The following is a 17,570-nucleotide window of genomic DNA, read 5'->3' as shown; positions in this document are numbered from 1 at the left end:
GTCAAGCCAGGATGAGCAAATAAATTGAAAACACCGAGAAATCAATTTGATGGTACAGTTCAACTTGAATTTTGTCCCATTCAACTTGTTTTGAGATTAATGTTATTATCCAAACCTCATAACTTGGTTCAAATTCGGTTTTTTCACATGAAACCATTTAATTCAAATAAAATTGAAAAAAAATCATATTTACAAAAATAGACCTTGTAGAATAGTAGATGAACCACTTCTTTTAGACTACTACATTTAACCTAATTATAATATCATTAAAAAAATTAAATATAACAAGTGCCTCACAAAAATGTTATAAAAGCGTAATTTCATATTAGTATAAATAGATCATTCCTTAAATATAATAGTTATAAGCATAAGCATAATCTTAATTTTAGAAAGAAAAAAAAACCTTTATAATATTTTATTTATAAAACAAACAATTATTCAAAAATTTAAATTATAACTAATTAAAGCTAAAAGAAACGCCAAGTAAAACATTAGATATAAAAAAAAACAAATACATGAATTTTCTTTTAGCTTCAAAAATATTCTAAATGGCCTTGCCAATGTCTCTGACATTAATTTATAGATAATATTTATATACACTACCCACAAGTGAGTTTGAAATTATGCCATTTGTTTTAGAATAAAATATAATAGTAATTAAATAATTAAAAAACAATTGATATTGCTTCTGGAGTTTTTTTATTCCACCCACAATAATTACCCTTATTATAATATATAAATGAATCCAAAACATGTTTTGAAAAAAGAACAGTATTAGATATTTTAAACCCAAAGAAAGTATAATATATATATATCAAAACCGGCCGGCGAGCTAAAGCGAACCAAAACGAATGAAACTATTGGGTTCAATTGTCCAAAAATCAACCAAACAGAATACACCCCTAATGTCGGGCCCAAAAAGGTCACCCTTCCATTCTGCAGAATTTAGGATTTTGAAATGTGTAATTTACAACAAGGTCACAATCAGAAGAAACTCCCATCTCAGACATTAATGCCAATTTCGCCCTTCACGTTCTTCACCCCTAATGTTCTTTCATACATAATTCAGTACTAAATGGTTAAGGTAAACCTCTCATTCTTAAACATACTACTAACAGAACCATCTGTGAATGCATATAAATTCAATTATAGAGCGATTGTACTCCATCAAAAATAATAGATACTATAAAAGGATTGAAGTTAAATTCATAAATTAATAAATCGAGACCAAAAAATAAAAACAATAACTAGTTCCAGCAAACCTAACCTCAGCCAGAAAGTAGAAATCATGTCTCGACATTAGCTTTGTTTCCGGCAAGGATGAGAGAAATCTCCAGCCCACGGCTAAAGGCTTGGTTAAAGAGAAGGCGAGACTGGAAGGTTGAGATGAATGGGAACCATGACAACACTGCTAATGGTGCAAATATGATTGTACCCATTCCTGCGTCATAAAATCTTGCAATTTCTCGCACCGAATCCCATAATCCCAAACTTCTTACAACCCTCTTCCATGTAACAGCCAGCTAAATTATATCAACACAACACAAAACAAAAAAGGATACGAAATTGTTAGCAACAAAATGGAACACCATATTGTAGAGTGGTTTGAACTTGAAACAAAAATGAAGAATCATTCTGCACAGATTCAAACTCCTAATCATGCTAAGCTAGGTTCCTGTATACAGAGAGGTACCGCTCAAAATGCAACAGCCCAAGGAATGTTACTAGTGGACCAAGGCAAGCAATCCAAATAAAAAATATTAATCAGAAAAACACCCATCAGCGGGTCTGAATGAGTCAAACCAAGCTCAACCTGTAAGAAGCTCAAGTTGCTTGATTTGAAATAAAGATCAAACTTGACTAGGTTCATTTACCAAAATGAACTCAACTGTCATGCTTGACTTGGCAATAACCGAGATGAATTTCAGTATGATCTATGAGGAATATAAATATTCCTAAACAAGTTCTCTTAACATAAGTGCCATATTCGATAATCATTACTTCTACATGTTCAATTGAGAGAGAGGTATCCAAAGCAGGAAAATGAGGGAGCTGTAACACTTACACATAATATGGCCCAACCAGTTGGAACGAAACCGAGGATGCTTGCAAATAGGTCAGCAATTGATAACCCGGTGAAGGCAACGATAAGGCAAAGAGCAACAACAAGTCCAATGGATATAACCCCTTGCATAAATCGCATCACCAGTTGTAAATCATGGGACTTCTTAGGGCTGTAGGTGAGTAACTGCAAGCCAATAGAGAGGATCAATCATTAAGACACCTTTTAAAAGAAAGGCAGATATGTTGAAGATTATTTTTTTATGGGAGAGGCATGTCTGGAAGGTGGCAAAGTTTGACGCCCTTGAATGATAAACAATACTGACCTTGAACAATAGGACAAATCCAACCAACACAATCCACGAAAATCCATAAAGCTGGACAGCAAAACAAAACCGTCAAGAACAAGTAACAATAAGAACCTTTTAGTCTAAGAATATGAATCTTCTTGAATAATAGTCCTTAAAACAATTGGCATATACATAATGCGTGAATTGACACACAAAACACAAGGCGGCAAACCCAACCAATACGATTCGGGAAAATCCATAAGGCTGGACAGCAAAATGATACCATCAAGAACAAGTTATAGTAAAAACCCTTTAGTCTAGAATATGAATCTTATTGAATAATGGTCCTAAAAAATACACCAATCAACATGCAAACACACTATCCATTGAACATAGGAAACTGTTCCACTAGATATAATTTCCAAGTTGTTGGTATGAATTTGATCTACTTCCAGCACCATTTATGGTTATATCCATCCCCTTGATTAACCAAATAGCCACCTACAGAAAAGCATAATCCGCAGTCGCCTATTCTTTCAAGAAGGCAAGACAGATGCCACTTCTTGCATGCCTGGCAAGCAGGAAGGAGGCAATTTTGTAGTGGTGGAACTCCGACATTTTCCACACGTTTTTGTGTTACCAGTTCATCCAATGAGGCTCAATTATAATTCATACATACATGCGACAAAAAAGCAATCCTTAGAAGTTCCATCCTCAAGTTCTATGTTATGTTATTCTCCTTTCTCATCATACTAAGCACAGCATCTTTTTCTTTTAACATTGGATGGAAAGTGGCACGAAGAAAATATTGTGAGGGAAGTCAGAGAATGAGTTTCTCTAACATGCTTCATTAAATTTGAGAAACAAAGACAACAAATGCGAGCAGAAAATTATAAGGGCAAGAAGCACACCGCAATGGATGTATCTTTTCCTGTAAGATGGAGTTTGTACACAATGCCATACTGAAAAATAAAGAATCTCAAGCTTAATATTGTCTCCAATATGCGACCTCTCAGTGTTTGGATATGTATCTGCAGAAGAAATGTAATATTTTCCACAATAAGAAACATAAGAAGAAAAACGGTTGTCAATAGACAAGCAATTCCAACCAACACCTAAAGCTTGTTTCTAAACTAAAATATTAGAACAGAACCTTATGGAAATAAGGACACTAGGCCAACAAGCCAATGCGAGAAATGAAATAAATATTTTGAACTCAAAATGAAAAAAGTAAAAACAAGAAGAAAGACAACGTTAGGCAACTTTTAAGGTCCCTCGTTTCACATGATTGAAAGTGAAGAAGAGAATCTAGCTCAAAAGCTCTCTCAGACAATCATAGTTCACACTACTAAAAGAAAGAAAATAACTTGACATCAGGTACCACAGGAAAAAAGGTCAAATGAAATGTTGTCAAGAATACAAGGAACCCTCTCAATCCTAATAGTGCTTCTTGACACAAGATGCAAAAAAAAAAAACATACTGCCTGAAAGAAGGCACAATAAGTATATGTACGTGTTTTTATATGTTTAATTGTGTGTACATACACACATATATTATGATAATAAACTCAAAAAACTGGTCTAGTTTATGCACAATATATTCAAAATTTTCATTTTCTTTTGTTGGCAAGTCCCCTTCCTGATATTGAATATTCAAATAATAAGAAGCAAAGAGTTTGATATTATCTCCTTTCTTACTAGTTATTACTAAGGAAGGATAATGAAATAACTAACTATAAAAAGAAATTGAAGAGAACCTCAAATACGCAAGTGTTCTTTGCACATATCACCTTGCAAAGACAAGGCGCAAAGACAAGGAGCATACTTTGACAAGACTAGTCAAATGCATAGACAAAGACTAAATAAGAACTAAAGAACTAATTAACATCGCAATGATAAACCTGTTCTTCATCCCACCAAGACTCCCAGCTATCATCTCCTTTCACGCCAACTCCACCTTTATACAGAAGCCAACTGGTCCAATCATCAAAATCTTCCACAGTTCTGTTCATTAAAAGATATAAGGATGAGCACCTATGATGTGGTAAAGTTGCAAACATGCAGTCTTACTTCTGGAAGTTTCAAGATAAAAGCTACAGAAGTGAAGTGCTATGGGACTTACTTCTGCCATTCAAAACCTGATGGGTTGAATATATAAGGGGCAAAAAGCCAAGAGATGACAAGGAACCAGCTGCTAAGAGTAAGCAAGACAAAAGAAACAGCACCCCCATCTGTGTAACCATATGCGATGTATACTATGAGAAGCAGTGCCACTTCAAGCCTGAGAAATATTAAGTTTGAAAGCTTTAAAATAAAAGCAGTTTTACTTTTTCATACAGATGATGTCAACCCAGCATAGTTCCCAGATCAACGTCAACTTTTGCTGGTGACAATTGAAATTAACAGCTAATTGGAATCCAACAGAGAGTATCACTTACGCCTTAACAAAATGGCTTCTTGAATAAAGCCTGTAATTTTCAGCAAACTTAATATGACGCACCACAAAACCTCTCCCAGTTGCTCTATACTGTTGGCTCAAATGCAAAAGATGAACATACATCTATTAAAATTGAAAGAGGAGAAATGAAAATCTTGAATATGTATGTAAACTAAAAGAAAACCCGTACTTTCGCACCACCATGGAGGATAGTCCGTCCAAAATAATGAGTTCTAGTTCCCAAGGAGAATGTGAAGAAGACAGAACATAACTGAAGCTGCATTGTAATAAAACTGAATACGGCCTGCATATCAATCGACCAAAAGATAATTAGAAACTTATTATACCAAAGAGAAAAATATCACCTTAGCAAAGGCTGTAAGATCGTAATATGTTAAAAGTTTCACAGATAACTTTCTGAAACTGGACCTACCAAACTACGAAATTTACAGGACAAAGAATATCAAGTTTCAGATGGAATCAGACTGACAAACCTTCAGCAACCCCAATTCAAGTATAAAACCCATTATCATAGGGACGGCAGTAAAAACTCCAATCTGTACCAAGAATTGAGTATTCAGAGCTGCATCCAATGCTGTGTTACCCGACATCCTAGCTTGCCTAGCGATCTCCTCGTCGAGTCCAGAGAAAGCCTGGTTGAATTGGAGATGAGTTGACAAAACTATTGTTACAATGCAAGATCTTTCAAGTAACTTTGATAAAATGCCCCATAAATGGGATGGTTTCACCTTGCCAAGATTTTAACAAATTTTCAAATGCATCCTTTTAAATGAAATTAATTGGCTGCCAAGCTTTTCTTTATCTTTAAAAAGTTTCCATGGCAGGAGAATTAAAAGGAACTCTATTGCCTAATTGCTTTCTTTCTGAAGAATAAGTTAAAGGAAGAAAAGTTATTTACCAGATAAACTCTTCCATACAAGAATATATAAACTGTAAGGACAGTCATCTGCGATAATGGAAAATAATATCAGACAAGTCTGAAGACTAGCAATGTAGTCTAAATCTAAAATGAGATAGAGATAATACCATTGTGCAGACATAATAACCGACGGTCGTGAAGAAGAAAGATAACATTCTAAAGAAATCAAAAAGTTGTCCAAGTCTGTATACATCCCTACTTAGGACTTGCTCCCCATTTCCCCCAGCAACTTTCCCCTCAAATAAAGCAATCTGGTTCAATCCAACATCTCTTCCCTTTCCAACCTGCATTATTAGAAAAGAGAACTCAAGAAAATAGGTATAGATGGGTCCAAGATATGGGCGTAAATGAGACACCTATATTTGCAAGCTATTCGAGTTCAACTCCAAAAAGATCTGAATTCAACTCGGTCATATTTGAGCTGAGCTCAAGCAGCTCAAGTTACCAAGCGAGCCGACCTTGAGTACCATAATCCAATTTCAAGTAGCGCCAAGCCTAATCAAGTTTGTTATTTATAATATATCTAATATATCAAAGTTAAGTTACCATTTTATCCTTAATATAATATACTCAAAACCCGAGCCTATTATTTTTCTCCTGGTTTCCTTCTACAGACACTCTTCTACTCCCCTTGAGCTTCCTCACCAAAAGCTTTCTTCATGCTCTCAAAATCACATCTCATTTCTAAGCCATGTCACTTCTTCCCCAAGGCTGGTTTCTTTCTCCCAAAATCACCTTCATCAGGCCTTTTTCGTTGTGAATGTGTCACCCACTATAATTGCCAATTATCCTCAACTTTAACCGAGACATACTTTTCAGGTCAGTATCTTTTCAAATAAATAAATTCAATATTTTGCAATTGTGCTTTTCCACTCCTTTAAGTGATTATTGTTAAATTTAAAAATAAAAAATAAAACCATATCATTCAGAGACTAGATAACAAGTTGCAGAAAATTTTGATGTTTGGGCATAATTCCTACGTCTCTATAATGATTTTTTAGGCGTTTATTATATTTATGAAAACATTTATTTCCAGTAATCCAAATAACAAATTTCTCATGCCTGTTTGTTTCTACACAATCTTTTGATTTTCTTTGCTTTCCTGTGAAATGGAAGTGATTTAAGAAAACTGAACTCTCAAAATTTCATCATTTAAATAAAGATTGTACACAAAACAAGTTTGAACTTTAGTTTGAAATCGAACCAAGCATGAGCTTGAAAACTTAGTACTCATTTGAACTCAAGCCAAATTTTGAGCAGTGAATTTTGAATTGAGCTCAAGCTTGAGCTTTCATGAGAGCAAAGAAAATCAAAAGACAAATTCTTATGTGCCAGTCTCCCTTGGGGGAAAAAAAGAAGAAAAAAGCCAAAAAAGAAAGAACAAACCTGAATGTATTCATGATGGGTGATGTTACCTTGCCTCAAAGTAGAGTTGAACCCTGTAAAAATTTTATTTAGGTATATCATTAAATTAGCTGAAAATAAGCTTTAAGCAACAATAGTAGGCTCCTTTTTTTCTGTTCGTATTGCTTCATGGTAAAATTTTCACTCTGACAATCTCCCAAGGATTGCAGTTTAAGAACTTTCAGTTCATACTTGGTGGCACCAGTGTGTGTTTTGCTAAAGTGACTAGCATGACTCCAGTTAAGTGGTTTAATCCCAAATACCTAGCAAGGAAGTTCTGAAAAAAGAGAACGTAATTGCAATGTTTTTTTTATTATAGTAAAACAAGCACGGGAAAGTTGTAAACTACAAAAGATTAAGGAAAAATAAAATTAAAACCAGGGAAAATAAGAATGAAATCTTCTCCAGTTCCCCTATGCGTTTATCAGATGGTTTTAGGGGTTGACTTTTGGATACACTTGTGTACAAGGTATCCTTGGCCTTCAAAAGTAAATGCAAAGAAATGAAGAAAAGAAAGTAGCTCAAGTAGTTGAGTTGAGAATTCTAATGCACTTTAAAAATGGAAACAAAAAAAAATTCTCATCATCCAAGCTTACCTGCATATATGTCTTCACTAATATTGATAACACGAGATGCCTTACTAATCCCTCCTCTAGTTATATGAAAGATCCGATCAAATACATCAGGATGCCCATAATGCATACGAACTCTGCATTTTCCCCACATGAAAATGGACATAAGTAATGAACCGAAAAAGCCCCTTCAAAGAACAACATATTAAGTGCAGATTGAAAAACAAGCTAGAAACCCTATCTTAATGCTTCAGAGGAAAACTCAAGAAATCAACAAAAACTACAGTTCCCAAGCACTAAACTAAGCAATCATACATGAAAAATTGAAAGTAATAATGTAAAGGAGTGTAAAAACACTTTTCCTTGAAAAATAAACACCATGAAGACAGTTCAATATGTGCAAGACATGTTTTCATGACATCAAGGTGGCAATGAGTATACTTCCTGAATTTCAAAAAAAATTAAATGAGCAACACTAGACACTGACAGCTATTCTTTTAAGCTTCCCAGTGTCATACAAGAATTCATCCACTGTCGTAATAAAAAAAAGGATTTTACAATTGCAATCATGTGACAGAACTGTCCAATATAGGCCAGTGGCTGGGAAGAAGACAGTGGAAAAGACATAAAACATTCACACTAAATCCTGGCTAGCAAAGGTGTTTCATTGATCATAGAATACAAAGAAAAGTCCCTTGAGGACTCAAATGCTAGCTTAACAGGACCTGCTGCCGATAAATTCAAGTGTTTTGGGAAATGATACACATGATAACTTTATTCATATAATCAGGAATAGCCTTTTACAGTAGATACACTCACTTGAGAGGATTTGCTAACACACGCTGGCCCAAAGTGACAAAACTAGTCTCCTGATTAGACATGAACCACGCTAGAGATGAAACACTGCATGTATATATCCACATCGTACGTCTTAGGGAGATAAAGAAAGAGATAAATTTATAGGAATGAATATTTCAGTTAAAAGGAAACAAAACCTTCCGGTAAAAACATGCTCTCTAACACCAAGAATAGTTGGAGGTCGAATTCCATGATTTTCTCGAAACTCCTCAAGAAGATTTCTCATTTTCATTGCCTCCTCAAGGTAGTTGTCCTACACAACAAGACAACATGAAAGGCAAGTATTACAAGGCATTATTTATAATCTTTAAATATGTAATTGTATGCATTATGGGCATTATTTATAATCTTCACTACAAATCATACTACATTGCCACAATCTTTAACCTTGCAAAAAAAAAAAAAGGAAAAAGAAAAACCAACATGAAAGGCAAGTATTACAAGGCATCTGTGGAGAAAGTAAAGACAGCACCTAATAAGAAAGACTAGAACACACAGAGAAACATTAAATGAAACTATAACATGGTTATTTGAAATGCTAGACATCCAACAAAAAGCAGAAATGTTAATGATGTGTTAACTCTGTTACAGCCTTCGGAAATTTCTAAAAAGAGCCCCTTAATATGAGCTTTCCATTAGCCCCAATGTTACAAAAACTATTACCCAAAATATTATGAAAGTTGTAATAAGTTATGTAATAAGTAATTCTTGTGTAATTGGGTACTGTTATGTGTAATTGTATAATTACACAACTTTTATAAGTTATAATAATTTGTGTAATTGAGTAACATTTTGTCTAGTTGGAACTGATAGAAAGCTTATTTTAAAAAGCTCATGCTAGAACTTCTCACAGCTTTCCCTTAATAATAACAAGCAGCTTATCTGCACAGATTCCAGGAAACATAAACAAGCATGAAAATAGAACAAGATCTTGAAACCAGTGAGCCATGGAAATCAAAGCTACCATAATATGCAGAAAATAGAACCACATTTGAAGCAACCATAATCAAAGCAGCCATAGAAATATATGATTACAAGCACCACAAATAGAATGAAGATTTTTACATCTTTTTTTTTAAGTAGACCTGTCCATGGGCTGGGCCAGAGTGTGGCCCAAGTCCAAAAAGTAAGCCCAGGGTCATTTTCAGCCCAGCCCGGCCAAAAAGGCCAGTTCACTGTTAAAAAAATAAAATATTAAAAATATTTTTTAGACTAATATTTTAAAATTAAGTTTAATTTTTTTAAATATTATTTAAATTAAATTCGAGCCAGGCTAGGCCAAGACATAAACCTTGTCCAAGCCCAGCCCAAGACAGGCCAGGCCTACCGGGTGGGGCTGCCCAGCCCATGCACAGGTCACAGGTCTAGTCCCAGCACCAGTTTCATGGTAGAATCCAGCATTCCTAGTCAATCACTCATCACAGAGTAGTGAGTACTAACAACAGTGAAGAAACCAAAATAACAGAAAATAAAGTGAGACAAATCCAACAATAATGCATACTAATCAATTAACCAAAGAACTTATCAAGCCAACAGATAAAATATCCAAGTCAGCAGGCCTTGAGTACTCGGCAACAAAAGATCTGGCCCCATTCATTTCTTCTTTTCTTGAAATCTATTATCATATAAAAAATATGTAGAGACGTGGAACTAGACAACTAGTGCTGACAAAACTATATGAACCTCTTTTCTTTTTACTAAAATCACGGTAAAAGCCAAAAGGTTAAGACTGAAAGAAGCATTTACCAGCTTCCTAATTGACACTCAATTACGAATATTAAGTTCAATTTTTTTTTAATGACAAAAACTACAAGGACTCAGAACAATGCACAGAATACTAAATTACCTGATTCATGTCAATAGTTTGAATAGCTTCCCCTCGTGTGAAGATAATAGCATGGTTCTGGTTTTCAGGTTTCCCTTCTCCAAGCTTAGGATCTCCAGGAAGTTTAATTGAATAGACTTCCTGAAAAAAGGAAAAAGGCATAGAAAATTTTAACAACAAATCTCTTCTACAACATTATAGGAGAAAACAGAACCATTAAAAATTGTATATTTAACAAAAAAATTAAATATAAAAAGCTATCCAGCAAGCAAATTTATGGCAATAAAAGGGCAGGAGTCATTAAATCCAAGAAAGTATATCCACCACACACCTAAGAAAGGCACTATAAAGGCCTTGTAAAACAACCTACAGTGACTGGTAGGGTAAAAAAAAAAACATAATCTATACAGAAAAGAAGATAATTATTCAGCTCTGCCACTGAAGCAGTTCAACAATATATATTGTAATCAAAGTTTATTATTCCCACAACATATTATAGTCCAATAATTGCAATGATATATCAAAGTACAACCTAAAAAGTTGAAACAAAGTCAAATTTTAGCATGCGCATATCATATCAAATCTAAGTGACGAAATAGCTCACTGACTTCAAGGCCAAGAATGACAAAGCATAAACGTACTTGCAAAGCGAACACAATGAAGCAAGCTCTCATTCCAACAAATGACTATTTTGAAAACATTAAGAAAAGAACACTGTTGCACTTGCAACTTGTTTACTATCTTTCCACCATCACTTGAAATTTGATTTTGAATAAGGATCTTTATTTTAATTCAACTAATGTGAAAAGAATGAATGGAAATGCACATCAGTAGTAAAGGACATCAAACCATAATAAAGATGTTGCACGTTGGAATGCTCTGCCTACCCCCACCAAAATAAAAATACATATTCAATCTAGTTATTAGCTCACTACTTGTTTTTTTACTTAGAAAAACTCTGTGCAACCATCAACCCATGCCAATAAAAGATTTTTAATAAATACAAGACAAGAAAAATCAATGCTGAACCTGATCTTTTCCATTTATATCAGCTTTGACAAGCTTTGAATAAAATTGCCTTTTCCCGTCTGCTCCAACCTCCTCAGCATGTATGAATGCAACTCGAAGGGCTTCATTCCTAGAAAAAACAAACAAAATACCATTGTCATTAAAGCCATAACATGGTACAATAAATCAAGGATCATACCAATATCATAAAAGCCACAGGGTGCAATTAATCAAAGATCATGAGTAAATTATACAGAAGCAAACAGAATGAAAATAGTAAAGCCTTTATGAAATGATATTATCGTAATGCTAACAACAAGGGATCTGCAACTGTAAGGAATGGCATTAAAGTATCTGAACGACAAGCAAGCCAGACACCTAGCATCCAAGTTTTTGACCAACCAAACATGCTTTACTACTTCGCAACTGAATCTTGCAGCTCAGTGGCCCCCCCAAATCAACTATAAATTAAGGTCAATTAGGTGCTATTATCTGTCTTCAATTAATAAAAGGTAAACGATACCTCTGTAGCAAAAGAGCAATATCAACAGCTTCAGGTTTCTTATTCTGCTTCTGTTGACCATAAATTTGACATGAAACAACATAAGTAAACTTTATATCTGCTTGTGCTCGAGCTTCACGAGACAATTCAAAGCCTTCAGTTGTCAGGTAGTCACTTTGAGAATATGCGTCCACTGTTAAACAAGAAAATATGGTATGAGCATATCAATGGCTTATCCTTAACAGTACAGGTCATTGCATAAGGTTTGAAGTGAATACCTCCCAAAGATCTCCTTTCTAGAAAACTTTGTAGCATTAATGCCCTTCTATAATACATCATACCACGAACTGCATTTCAAGATTATAAGAGAGATCATATTGAAAGAATAAACAGCCTTTCGGCATTTCACATAATACTGGACTAGATATATCAGGTATTCCATAAGAAAGAAATACTGGCTAACCAGTCCTGGCTAGAGTCTGCCCTCGATAAGATGCCCAAAATCGAAGCTCCAAATCATTATTACTTCGTTGAGCTTCTACATTCCCGGTAGACTTTCCTTCATTAATCCGCTCTAAATAATTCTCCCATTCATCTAAAGTCAGAAGAACAGGGACTTTATCACATAGAGATATAACCCAATATAAAATAAGCCCTCAACAACAGGCAAAGGATGCGAAGCAAGAAAATTTCATAAGTCCACGAATATAACTAAACTAAAAACAATAGGGATGACAATGGGGCATGTCAGAGGTAGGCACCAAATGCTATTTATTTCTGCTCCCACTCCCCTACCTGTGTTGTCAATCAGGAACTTATTTACTTCTCAAATCCAACCATAAATTGCACGACAGTGCTAGGAAACTCAAGTTTTAATTATTTTCTTTGTTACTGCTTTCTATCAAATTTATTACAAAACAAGTAACATTTCAGCAAACCCCAATTCAAAGTGCAGAGAATTATCTGTCTTAAACGAACAAATTCACCATACAAAAATGATTGCAATTAATATCAATTCTCTCTTTAGAATATATACAAAAAGAAATGCTTGCAAATAATTCCATCCAACCTGGCATGCTACAAAACTTGACCAGGAATTGGAGAAAGAGTTTGAAAACAATTCAGCAGTTAAGAGTAGGTAACAACACATGCTGCTTGGATGCAAATAAAGACCTTTGCGTTTATTAGCAACACATTACATTTAAGAGATAAAGCTTGACACGCCTTGCATCAAGCAACTAACCAGAATTGACAATAAGAATGATAACAGCATGATTTTATCAAAATGCCTTCAGCATGTAATACTTTCCAACTTATAACCAGAATTCATCATACAAAGAAAGAAATACAGGAAATGTACTTTAAATGGATGGAAAGGATGTACGATAATTTGATTGGATAAGGTAAGAAGAGTAAGGTAAAGATAAGGAAAATTATGCTTTATTGTCTGCTTGCAAATAATTCCATCCAACCTGGCATGCTACAAAACTTGACCGGGAATTGGAGAAAGAGTTCGAAAACAATTCAACAGTTAAGAGTAGGTAACAACACATATGCTGCTTGGATGCAAATAAAGACCTCTGCCTTTATTAGAAACACATTATATTTAAGAGATAAAGGTTGACACGCCTGGCGTCAAGCAACTAACCAGAATCAACAATAAGAATGTTAACAGCATGATTTCATTAAAATGCCTTCAGCATGTAATACTTTCCAACTTAAAACCAGAATTCATCATACATAGAAAGAAATACAGGAAATGTACTTTAAAGGGATGGAAAGGATGTACGTTAATTTGATTGGACAAGGTAAGAAGATTAAGGTAAAGGGAAGGAAAATGATGCTTTATTGTCTGTTGGAGGAGAGGAAATGAAATTAAAGGATACACGAATCTACAGCATGATTTTACCAAAATGTAACAATAAGAATAGTAACAGCACAATTTTTACCAAAATGCCTTGAGCATGTATAATTTCCGACTTATATAACCAGAAGTTAAGAAGCTATATTCATATATGGGAAGGAATACAGGAGAGCAAGGTACTTTAAAAGGGACAGATAGGATTTATGATATTTTTTGGATAAGATTAGAAGAGTAAGGTAAAGGGAAGGAAAATGATGTATTATTGTCGGGAGAAGGAGAAGAAACACAATTAAAGGATACATGAATCTACACTCTCACAGCCATTCTCTTTTAGTGTACAAAATATTTAGAAAAGGAAGAAAGAACAAGAGAATTAATGTCATTCACAATGAAAACTTTGATCCCCTTTCCATCCAATTTTCTTTCCTCTACTTGGGGAAACAAGTCAAATAAGGTTTTAAGGCAAAGGCAAGAATGTTTGTACTACTTGCATGAATCATAACCAAATAAGCAGCAGCAAATAGTGTTTCCATTCTTTCCATTCTTTCCACCCAAGCTGCCATAATCCAAATTCCAACGAAGATAGAACTCAACGAGAAAGCACCACAAAGAAGAATTTTAGGTATTCAACATCGATAATATGATAACCATCACATAGTACCGAAAATTCAAAAGGTAACACTACATAGTACCGGAAATTCAAAAGGTAACACTCAATTAACCATATTGTTGCAGTCTGTCGATAACAATAATATTGGAACACTAATCAACAGCTCAGTATTTAACAAAGGACCAATGCAAGTCACATGATAGGGAAGGTAACATCTAAATAATCTTCAGCAACACAAGATGGCGACATAGAAAAGAAACATGCTCTATCATGATGCTGGAACAGCAGTTAAAGATTCATTGGAAATATAATAAAAGGGGGATGGGAAAGGTAGGACTCTGACTTAGATTAAACATTCAACCATTGACAAACAACAGTATTATGATACGGGAAAGGATAACCTCACTTAAGATAATTATGAAATGATATACCTGGAAAGATTTTCTGAAGATAGAAAATAGTAGATATTCCATCCTCATTTTCCTCACGCAATTCTTTGGGGCTATAAAGTACAGTCTCACTGTAGTACGGGGTAAAGACACTGTTTTCAAACAATAAATAAATAATTAGTTCAATATACGATAATATTGCAGAATCAAATTTAAGTCAATTTTCAGACATATTGTATCTACATACCAAAATGGCATCATTTCGCAAACTGGCTTAGCTGGAGGCATATCCATAAATAATGAATTAGTGAAAAATTCCAATCTTCTCCTCGCCTCTAGATTCTTAGGAATGTTAGCTGCAGAATCCTTTACAGTCAGAAGAAGATACAGTCGCTTCACCTGCTCCCTCTGTAAGAGAAAAAGTTGGACACAGTAAGTGATGAGACAAGGGTAAGACAAGAAAAGGGGAGATTAGCAGTATATATCAAATTCAACAAATGCATACAATTTCTGGGTCCTTGGGCCACTCTATTCTCGAAAACAGACGACCTTCATTTCTTGCTCTAGCCAAAATGTTCCATGTATCAAGCTGCTCCCTGACGTCTCACAGCAAAAGCAAATGTTTCAGAAAGGAAGATTTAATTGAACGCACACTAAAAAATGTATGTCCTAGAATTTACCTCAAATCAGGTGATAACAGGTCATGTGTAACAACCTCATACAGTTGATAAACAGCATTTGCAGCACCTTTCTCTTCAGGTTTTTCATTCCTTAGCTAAATAAAAACAGTTTATTATCAGAACACATTTCGAGCAACAAAAAGAGTATGATGTACATCTATACAGACTTCATTATATACCAGTACCAGGCACATTGAAAATTAATTTATTATGCTCAATTTCTAATTGAAGAGACACCAACATTGAAATCAATTTATTATGCTCAACACCTAATTATGAAAAAGTAAAAGAGCAATCAAACATATCATACTGCAATATCAAGAAATTTCAAATTTACTCATAGAATAGAAAAAAAGGAGTCATACCAATAAACCACTGCAATGGTGGGGGGTGGAACAAGAACAAAAAGGAGGGAAATAAAAAAATAAAAAGCAAATGAAACAAAGAGGGTTTTTGTACTATGAATTTAGCAGCAGTGATTGAAACAATTAAAAGATGCAAAGAGTTTCTATTATTACCAGCCCAAGCAAAGCAGTCAACTTTTGAAGAACCACAGGAAGCTTCTTCAAAGACAAGGTTATGACAAGTGAACCCTCTGATATACTGTTATTAATCTCACGGTATATCCTTTCAACCCTGTCATAAACAAGGTAAAGGACAAGTAATTGTGGGCAGGTTCTTAATGATAACCCCATGAAAAAATGACAAAAAATAAACCATGCAGCTGCTACATACCAGAGTCTCCCTTCACCATCCACCAATGAATGTAAAATTTTTTCAATACTGTAGTAGCACTCCTGAACTGCATATGCCATATATTCATCCTTGCATATCCTATTCCAAAGATCAGCCTGTGTATCTTTGCAGTCAATAGCCAGATCGACTGCCAATAAGATCTGAAAAGATGTTGCCAATGAACATGAAAGAAATTAGCATAGAATCAGTCTTTCAGTAATTATTTGTTTCAGTACAATTTAACAGGACCCACCTTACTGCTTAGAAGAAACAAAGGCCACTGAACTAATCTTAGACTTCCTCTGTTGCTGGGAATTAAAAGCAAATCCATCTCCCTTAAAATATAAGAAATTAAGGGCAACCAGTGAGTACCAATCTCAAAATGAACATTAGCATCATGAAAGCAGTAAAGTCTAACTCAATAATTTACCTGTTGCTGATATAGTCTTCTTCACGCAAACTTTTAATTATCTCATTCCAAAATGGTGAAAATAGAGCAGCATATGTCTTGTTATTTTCCTGAGAAACCTGTTTGTGAAAAATAAACAGACTTTTAATTATTTCATTTTGTTTTCATTCTTCGACTCTAACAACCACAGGATGGAAAGACATGCTTTCCACATTTCGCTTTGCTTTTCTTCCAATTTTCCATCTTTCCTTCTTTCTACCCACACAACCTAGCTAAGCCTAAAAGATTTACTTCTTTAACCAATCAAGATTCTGCCAGTACTAAAGATTTGCAAAGATACAATCACCTTAATGAGTTTTTAGAAATTAGAATTAGAAGTGAAGAATTATAAAGGCATCACCCACCTCAGGTGTTTGTCTATCAAATGGCATCCTGCAAGAGCATAAAAAAGGGAAACAAAAAAAGGAAAAACGAAATTAAAAGAGATTAACAGGGAAATTATATAAAAAGGAAAACATATTTGAACCTATGAACAGTGTGAAAACATTCTCTTGTTGTTGTCAAGTTATGAAGTTATTTAAGAACTGCAGAGTGTTTTACATGCTACTCCCTTTTGTTTTTAGACAGGGGAGGGAAGAATTCTGGTAGAAATAGTTACTTGACCAAATGCAGCATACGCCACATAAACCATATTTTAATAACATCAAACTACTTTCTTTGCATAAAAAGACAGACCAAACAACAGCAGGTAAAGGCTCGAAGGATAGAAAATGGCATCTATTTTAATAACTTCGCAGCCAGCCAGATAAGGACCAAGTTACAAGCAAGACAGAGAGAGCAGAAATTAAGACGAGAGAGAGGGAAAAAAAATTAATCCAGGTTAGCCCTTTTCTATTCCTTTTCCTTTTATGTCCATTTTTCTTGGATGATTAACTAGGTAAAATAGTCTGAAAAACAATTAACGCCAGCAAAGACCTAATTATGAT

The 17,570-nt window shown here is 34.5% G+C and overlaps 1 protein-coding gene across 1 annotated transcript in view; it reads right to left on the bottom strand.

The window, feature by feature from the left end:
* Positions 1-1,160: 1,160 nt before the first annotated feature.
* Positions 1,161-17,570, bottom strand: part of LOC107886163 (callose synthase 10) — a 28,547-nt gene continuing 12,137 nt past the window's right edge. Inside the window, exons 23-51 of the mRNA XM_016810012.2 lie at positions 16,989-17,016; positions 16,606-16,703; positions 16,429-16,510; positions 16,176-16,336; positions 15,959-16,076; positions 15,441-15,535; positions 15,266-15,356; positions 15,008-15,168; positions 14,803-14,912; positions 12,361-12,492; positions 12,176-12,244; positions 11,919-12,090; positions 11,417-11,525; positions 10,409-10,528; positions 8,700-8,815; positions 8,524-8,607; positions 7,729-7,841; positions 7,115-7,167; positions 5,836-6,012; positions 5,708-5,755; positions 5,283-5,441; positions 4,979-5,092; positions 4,790-4,878; positions 4,474-4,632; positions 4,253-4,355; positions 3,263-3,382; positions 2,388-2,438; positions 2,066-2,248; positions 1,161-1,523 (exon numbers count right to left, since the gene is read on the bottom strand). Coding sequence (XP_016665501.1) covers positions 1,287-1,523; positions 2,066-2,248; positions 2,388-2,438; positions 3,263-3,382; positions 4,253-4,355; positions 4,474-4,632; positions 4,790-4,878; positions 4,979-5,092; positions 5,283-5,441; positions 5,708-5,755; positions 5,836-6,012; positions 7,115-7,167; positions 7,729-7,841; positions 8,524-8,607; positions 8,700-8,815; positions 10,409-10,528; positions 11,417-11,525; positions 11,919-12,090; positions 12,176-12,244; positions 12,361-12,492; positions 14,803-14,912; positions 15,008-15,168; positions 15,266-15,356; positions 15,441-15,535; positions 15,959-16,076; positions 16,176-16,336; positions 16,429-16,510; positions 16,606-16,703; positions 16,989-17,016 — 3,352 coding nt within the window. The 3' untranslated portion in view covers positions 1,161-1,286. The remainder of the gene's footprint in view (positions 1,524-2,065; positions 2,249-2,387; positions 2,439-3,262; positions 3,383-4,252; positions 4,356-4,473; positions 4,633-4,789; positions 4,879-4,978; positions 5,093-5,282; positions 5,442-5,707; positions 5,756-5,835; positions 6,013-7,114; positions 7,168-7,728; positions 7,842-8,523; positions 8,608-8,699; positions 8,816-10,408; positions 10,529-11,416; positions 11,526-11,918; positions 12,091-12,175; positions 12,245-12,360; positions 12,493-14,802; positions 14,913-15,007; positions 15,169-15,265; positions 15,357-15,440; positions 15,536-15,958; positions 16,077-16,175; positions 16,337-16,428; positions 16,511-16,605; positions 16,704-16,988; positions 17,017-17,570) is intronic.

This window comes from Gossypium hirsutum, chromosome A03 (assembly GCF_007990345.1).
Source record: "Gossypium hirsutum isolate 1008001.06 chromosome A03, Gossypium_hirsutum_v2.1, whole genome shotgun sequence".
Lineage (NCBI taxonomy): Eukaryota > Viridiplantae > Streptophyta > Magnoliopsida > Malvales > Malvaceae > Gossypium > Gossypium hirsutum.
This window is presented reverse-complemented; position numbering and strand designations above follow the sequence as displayed.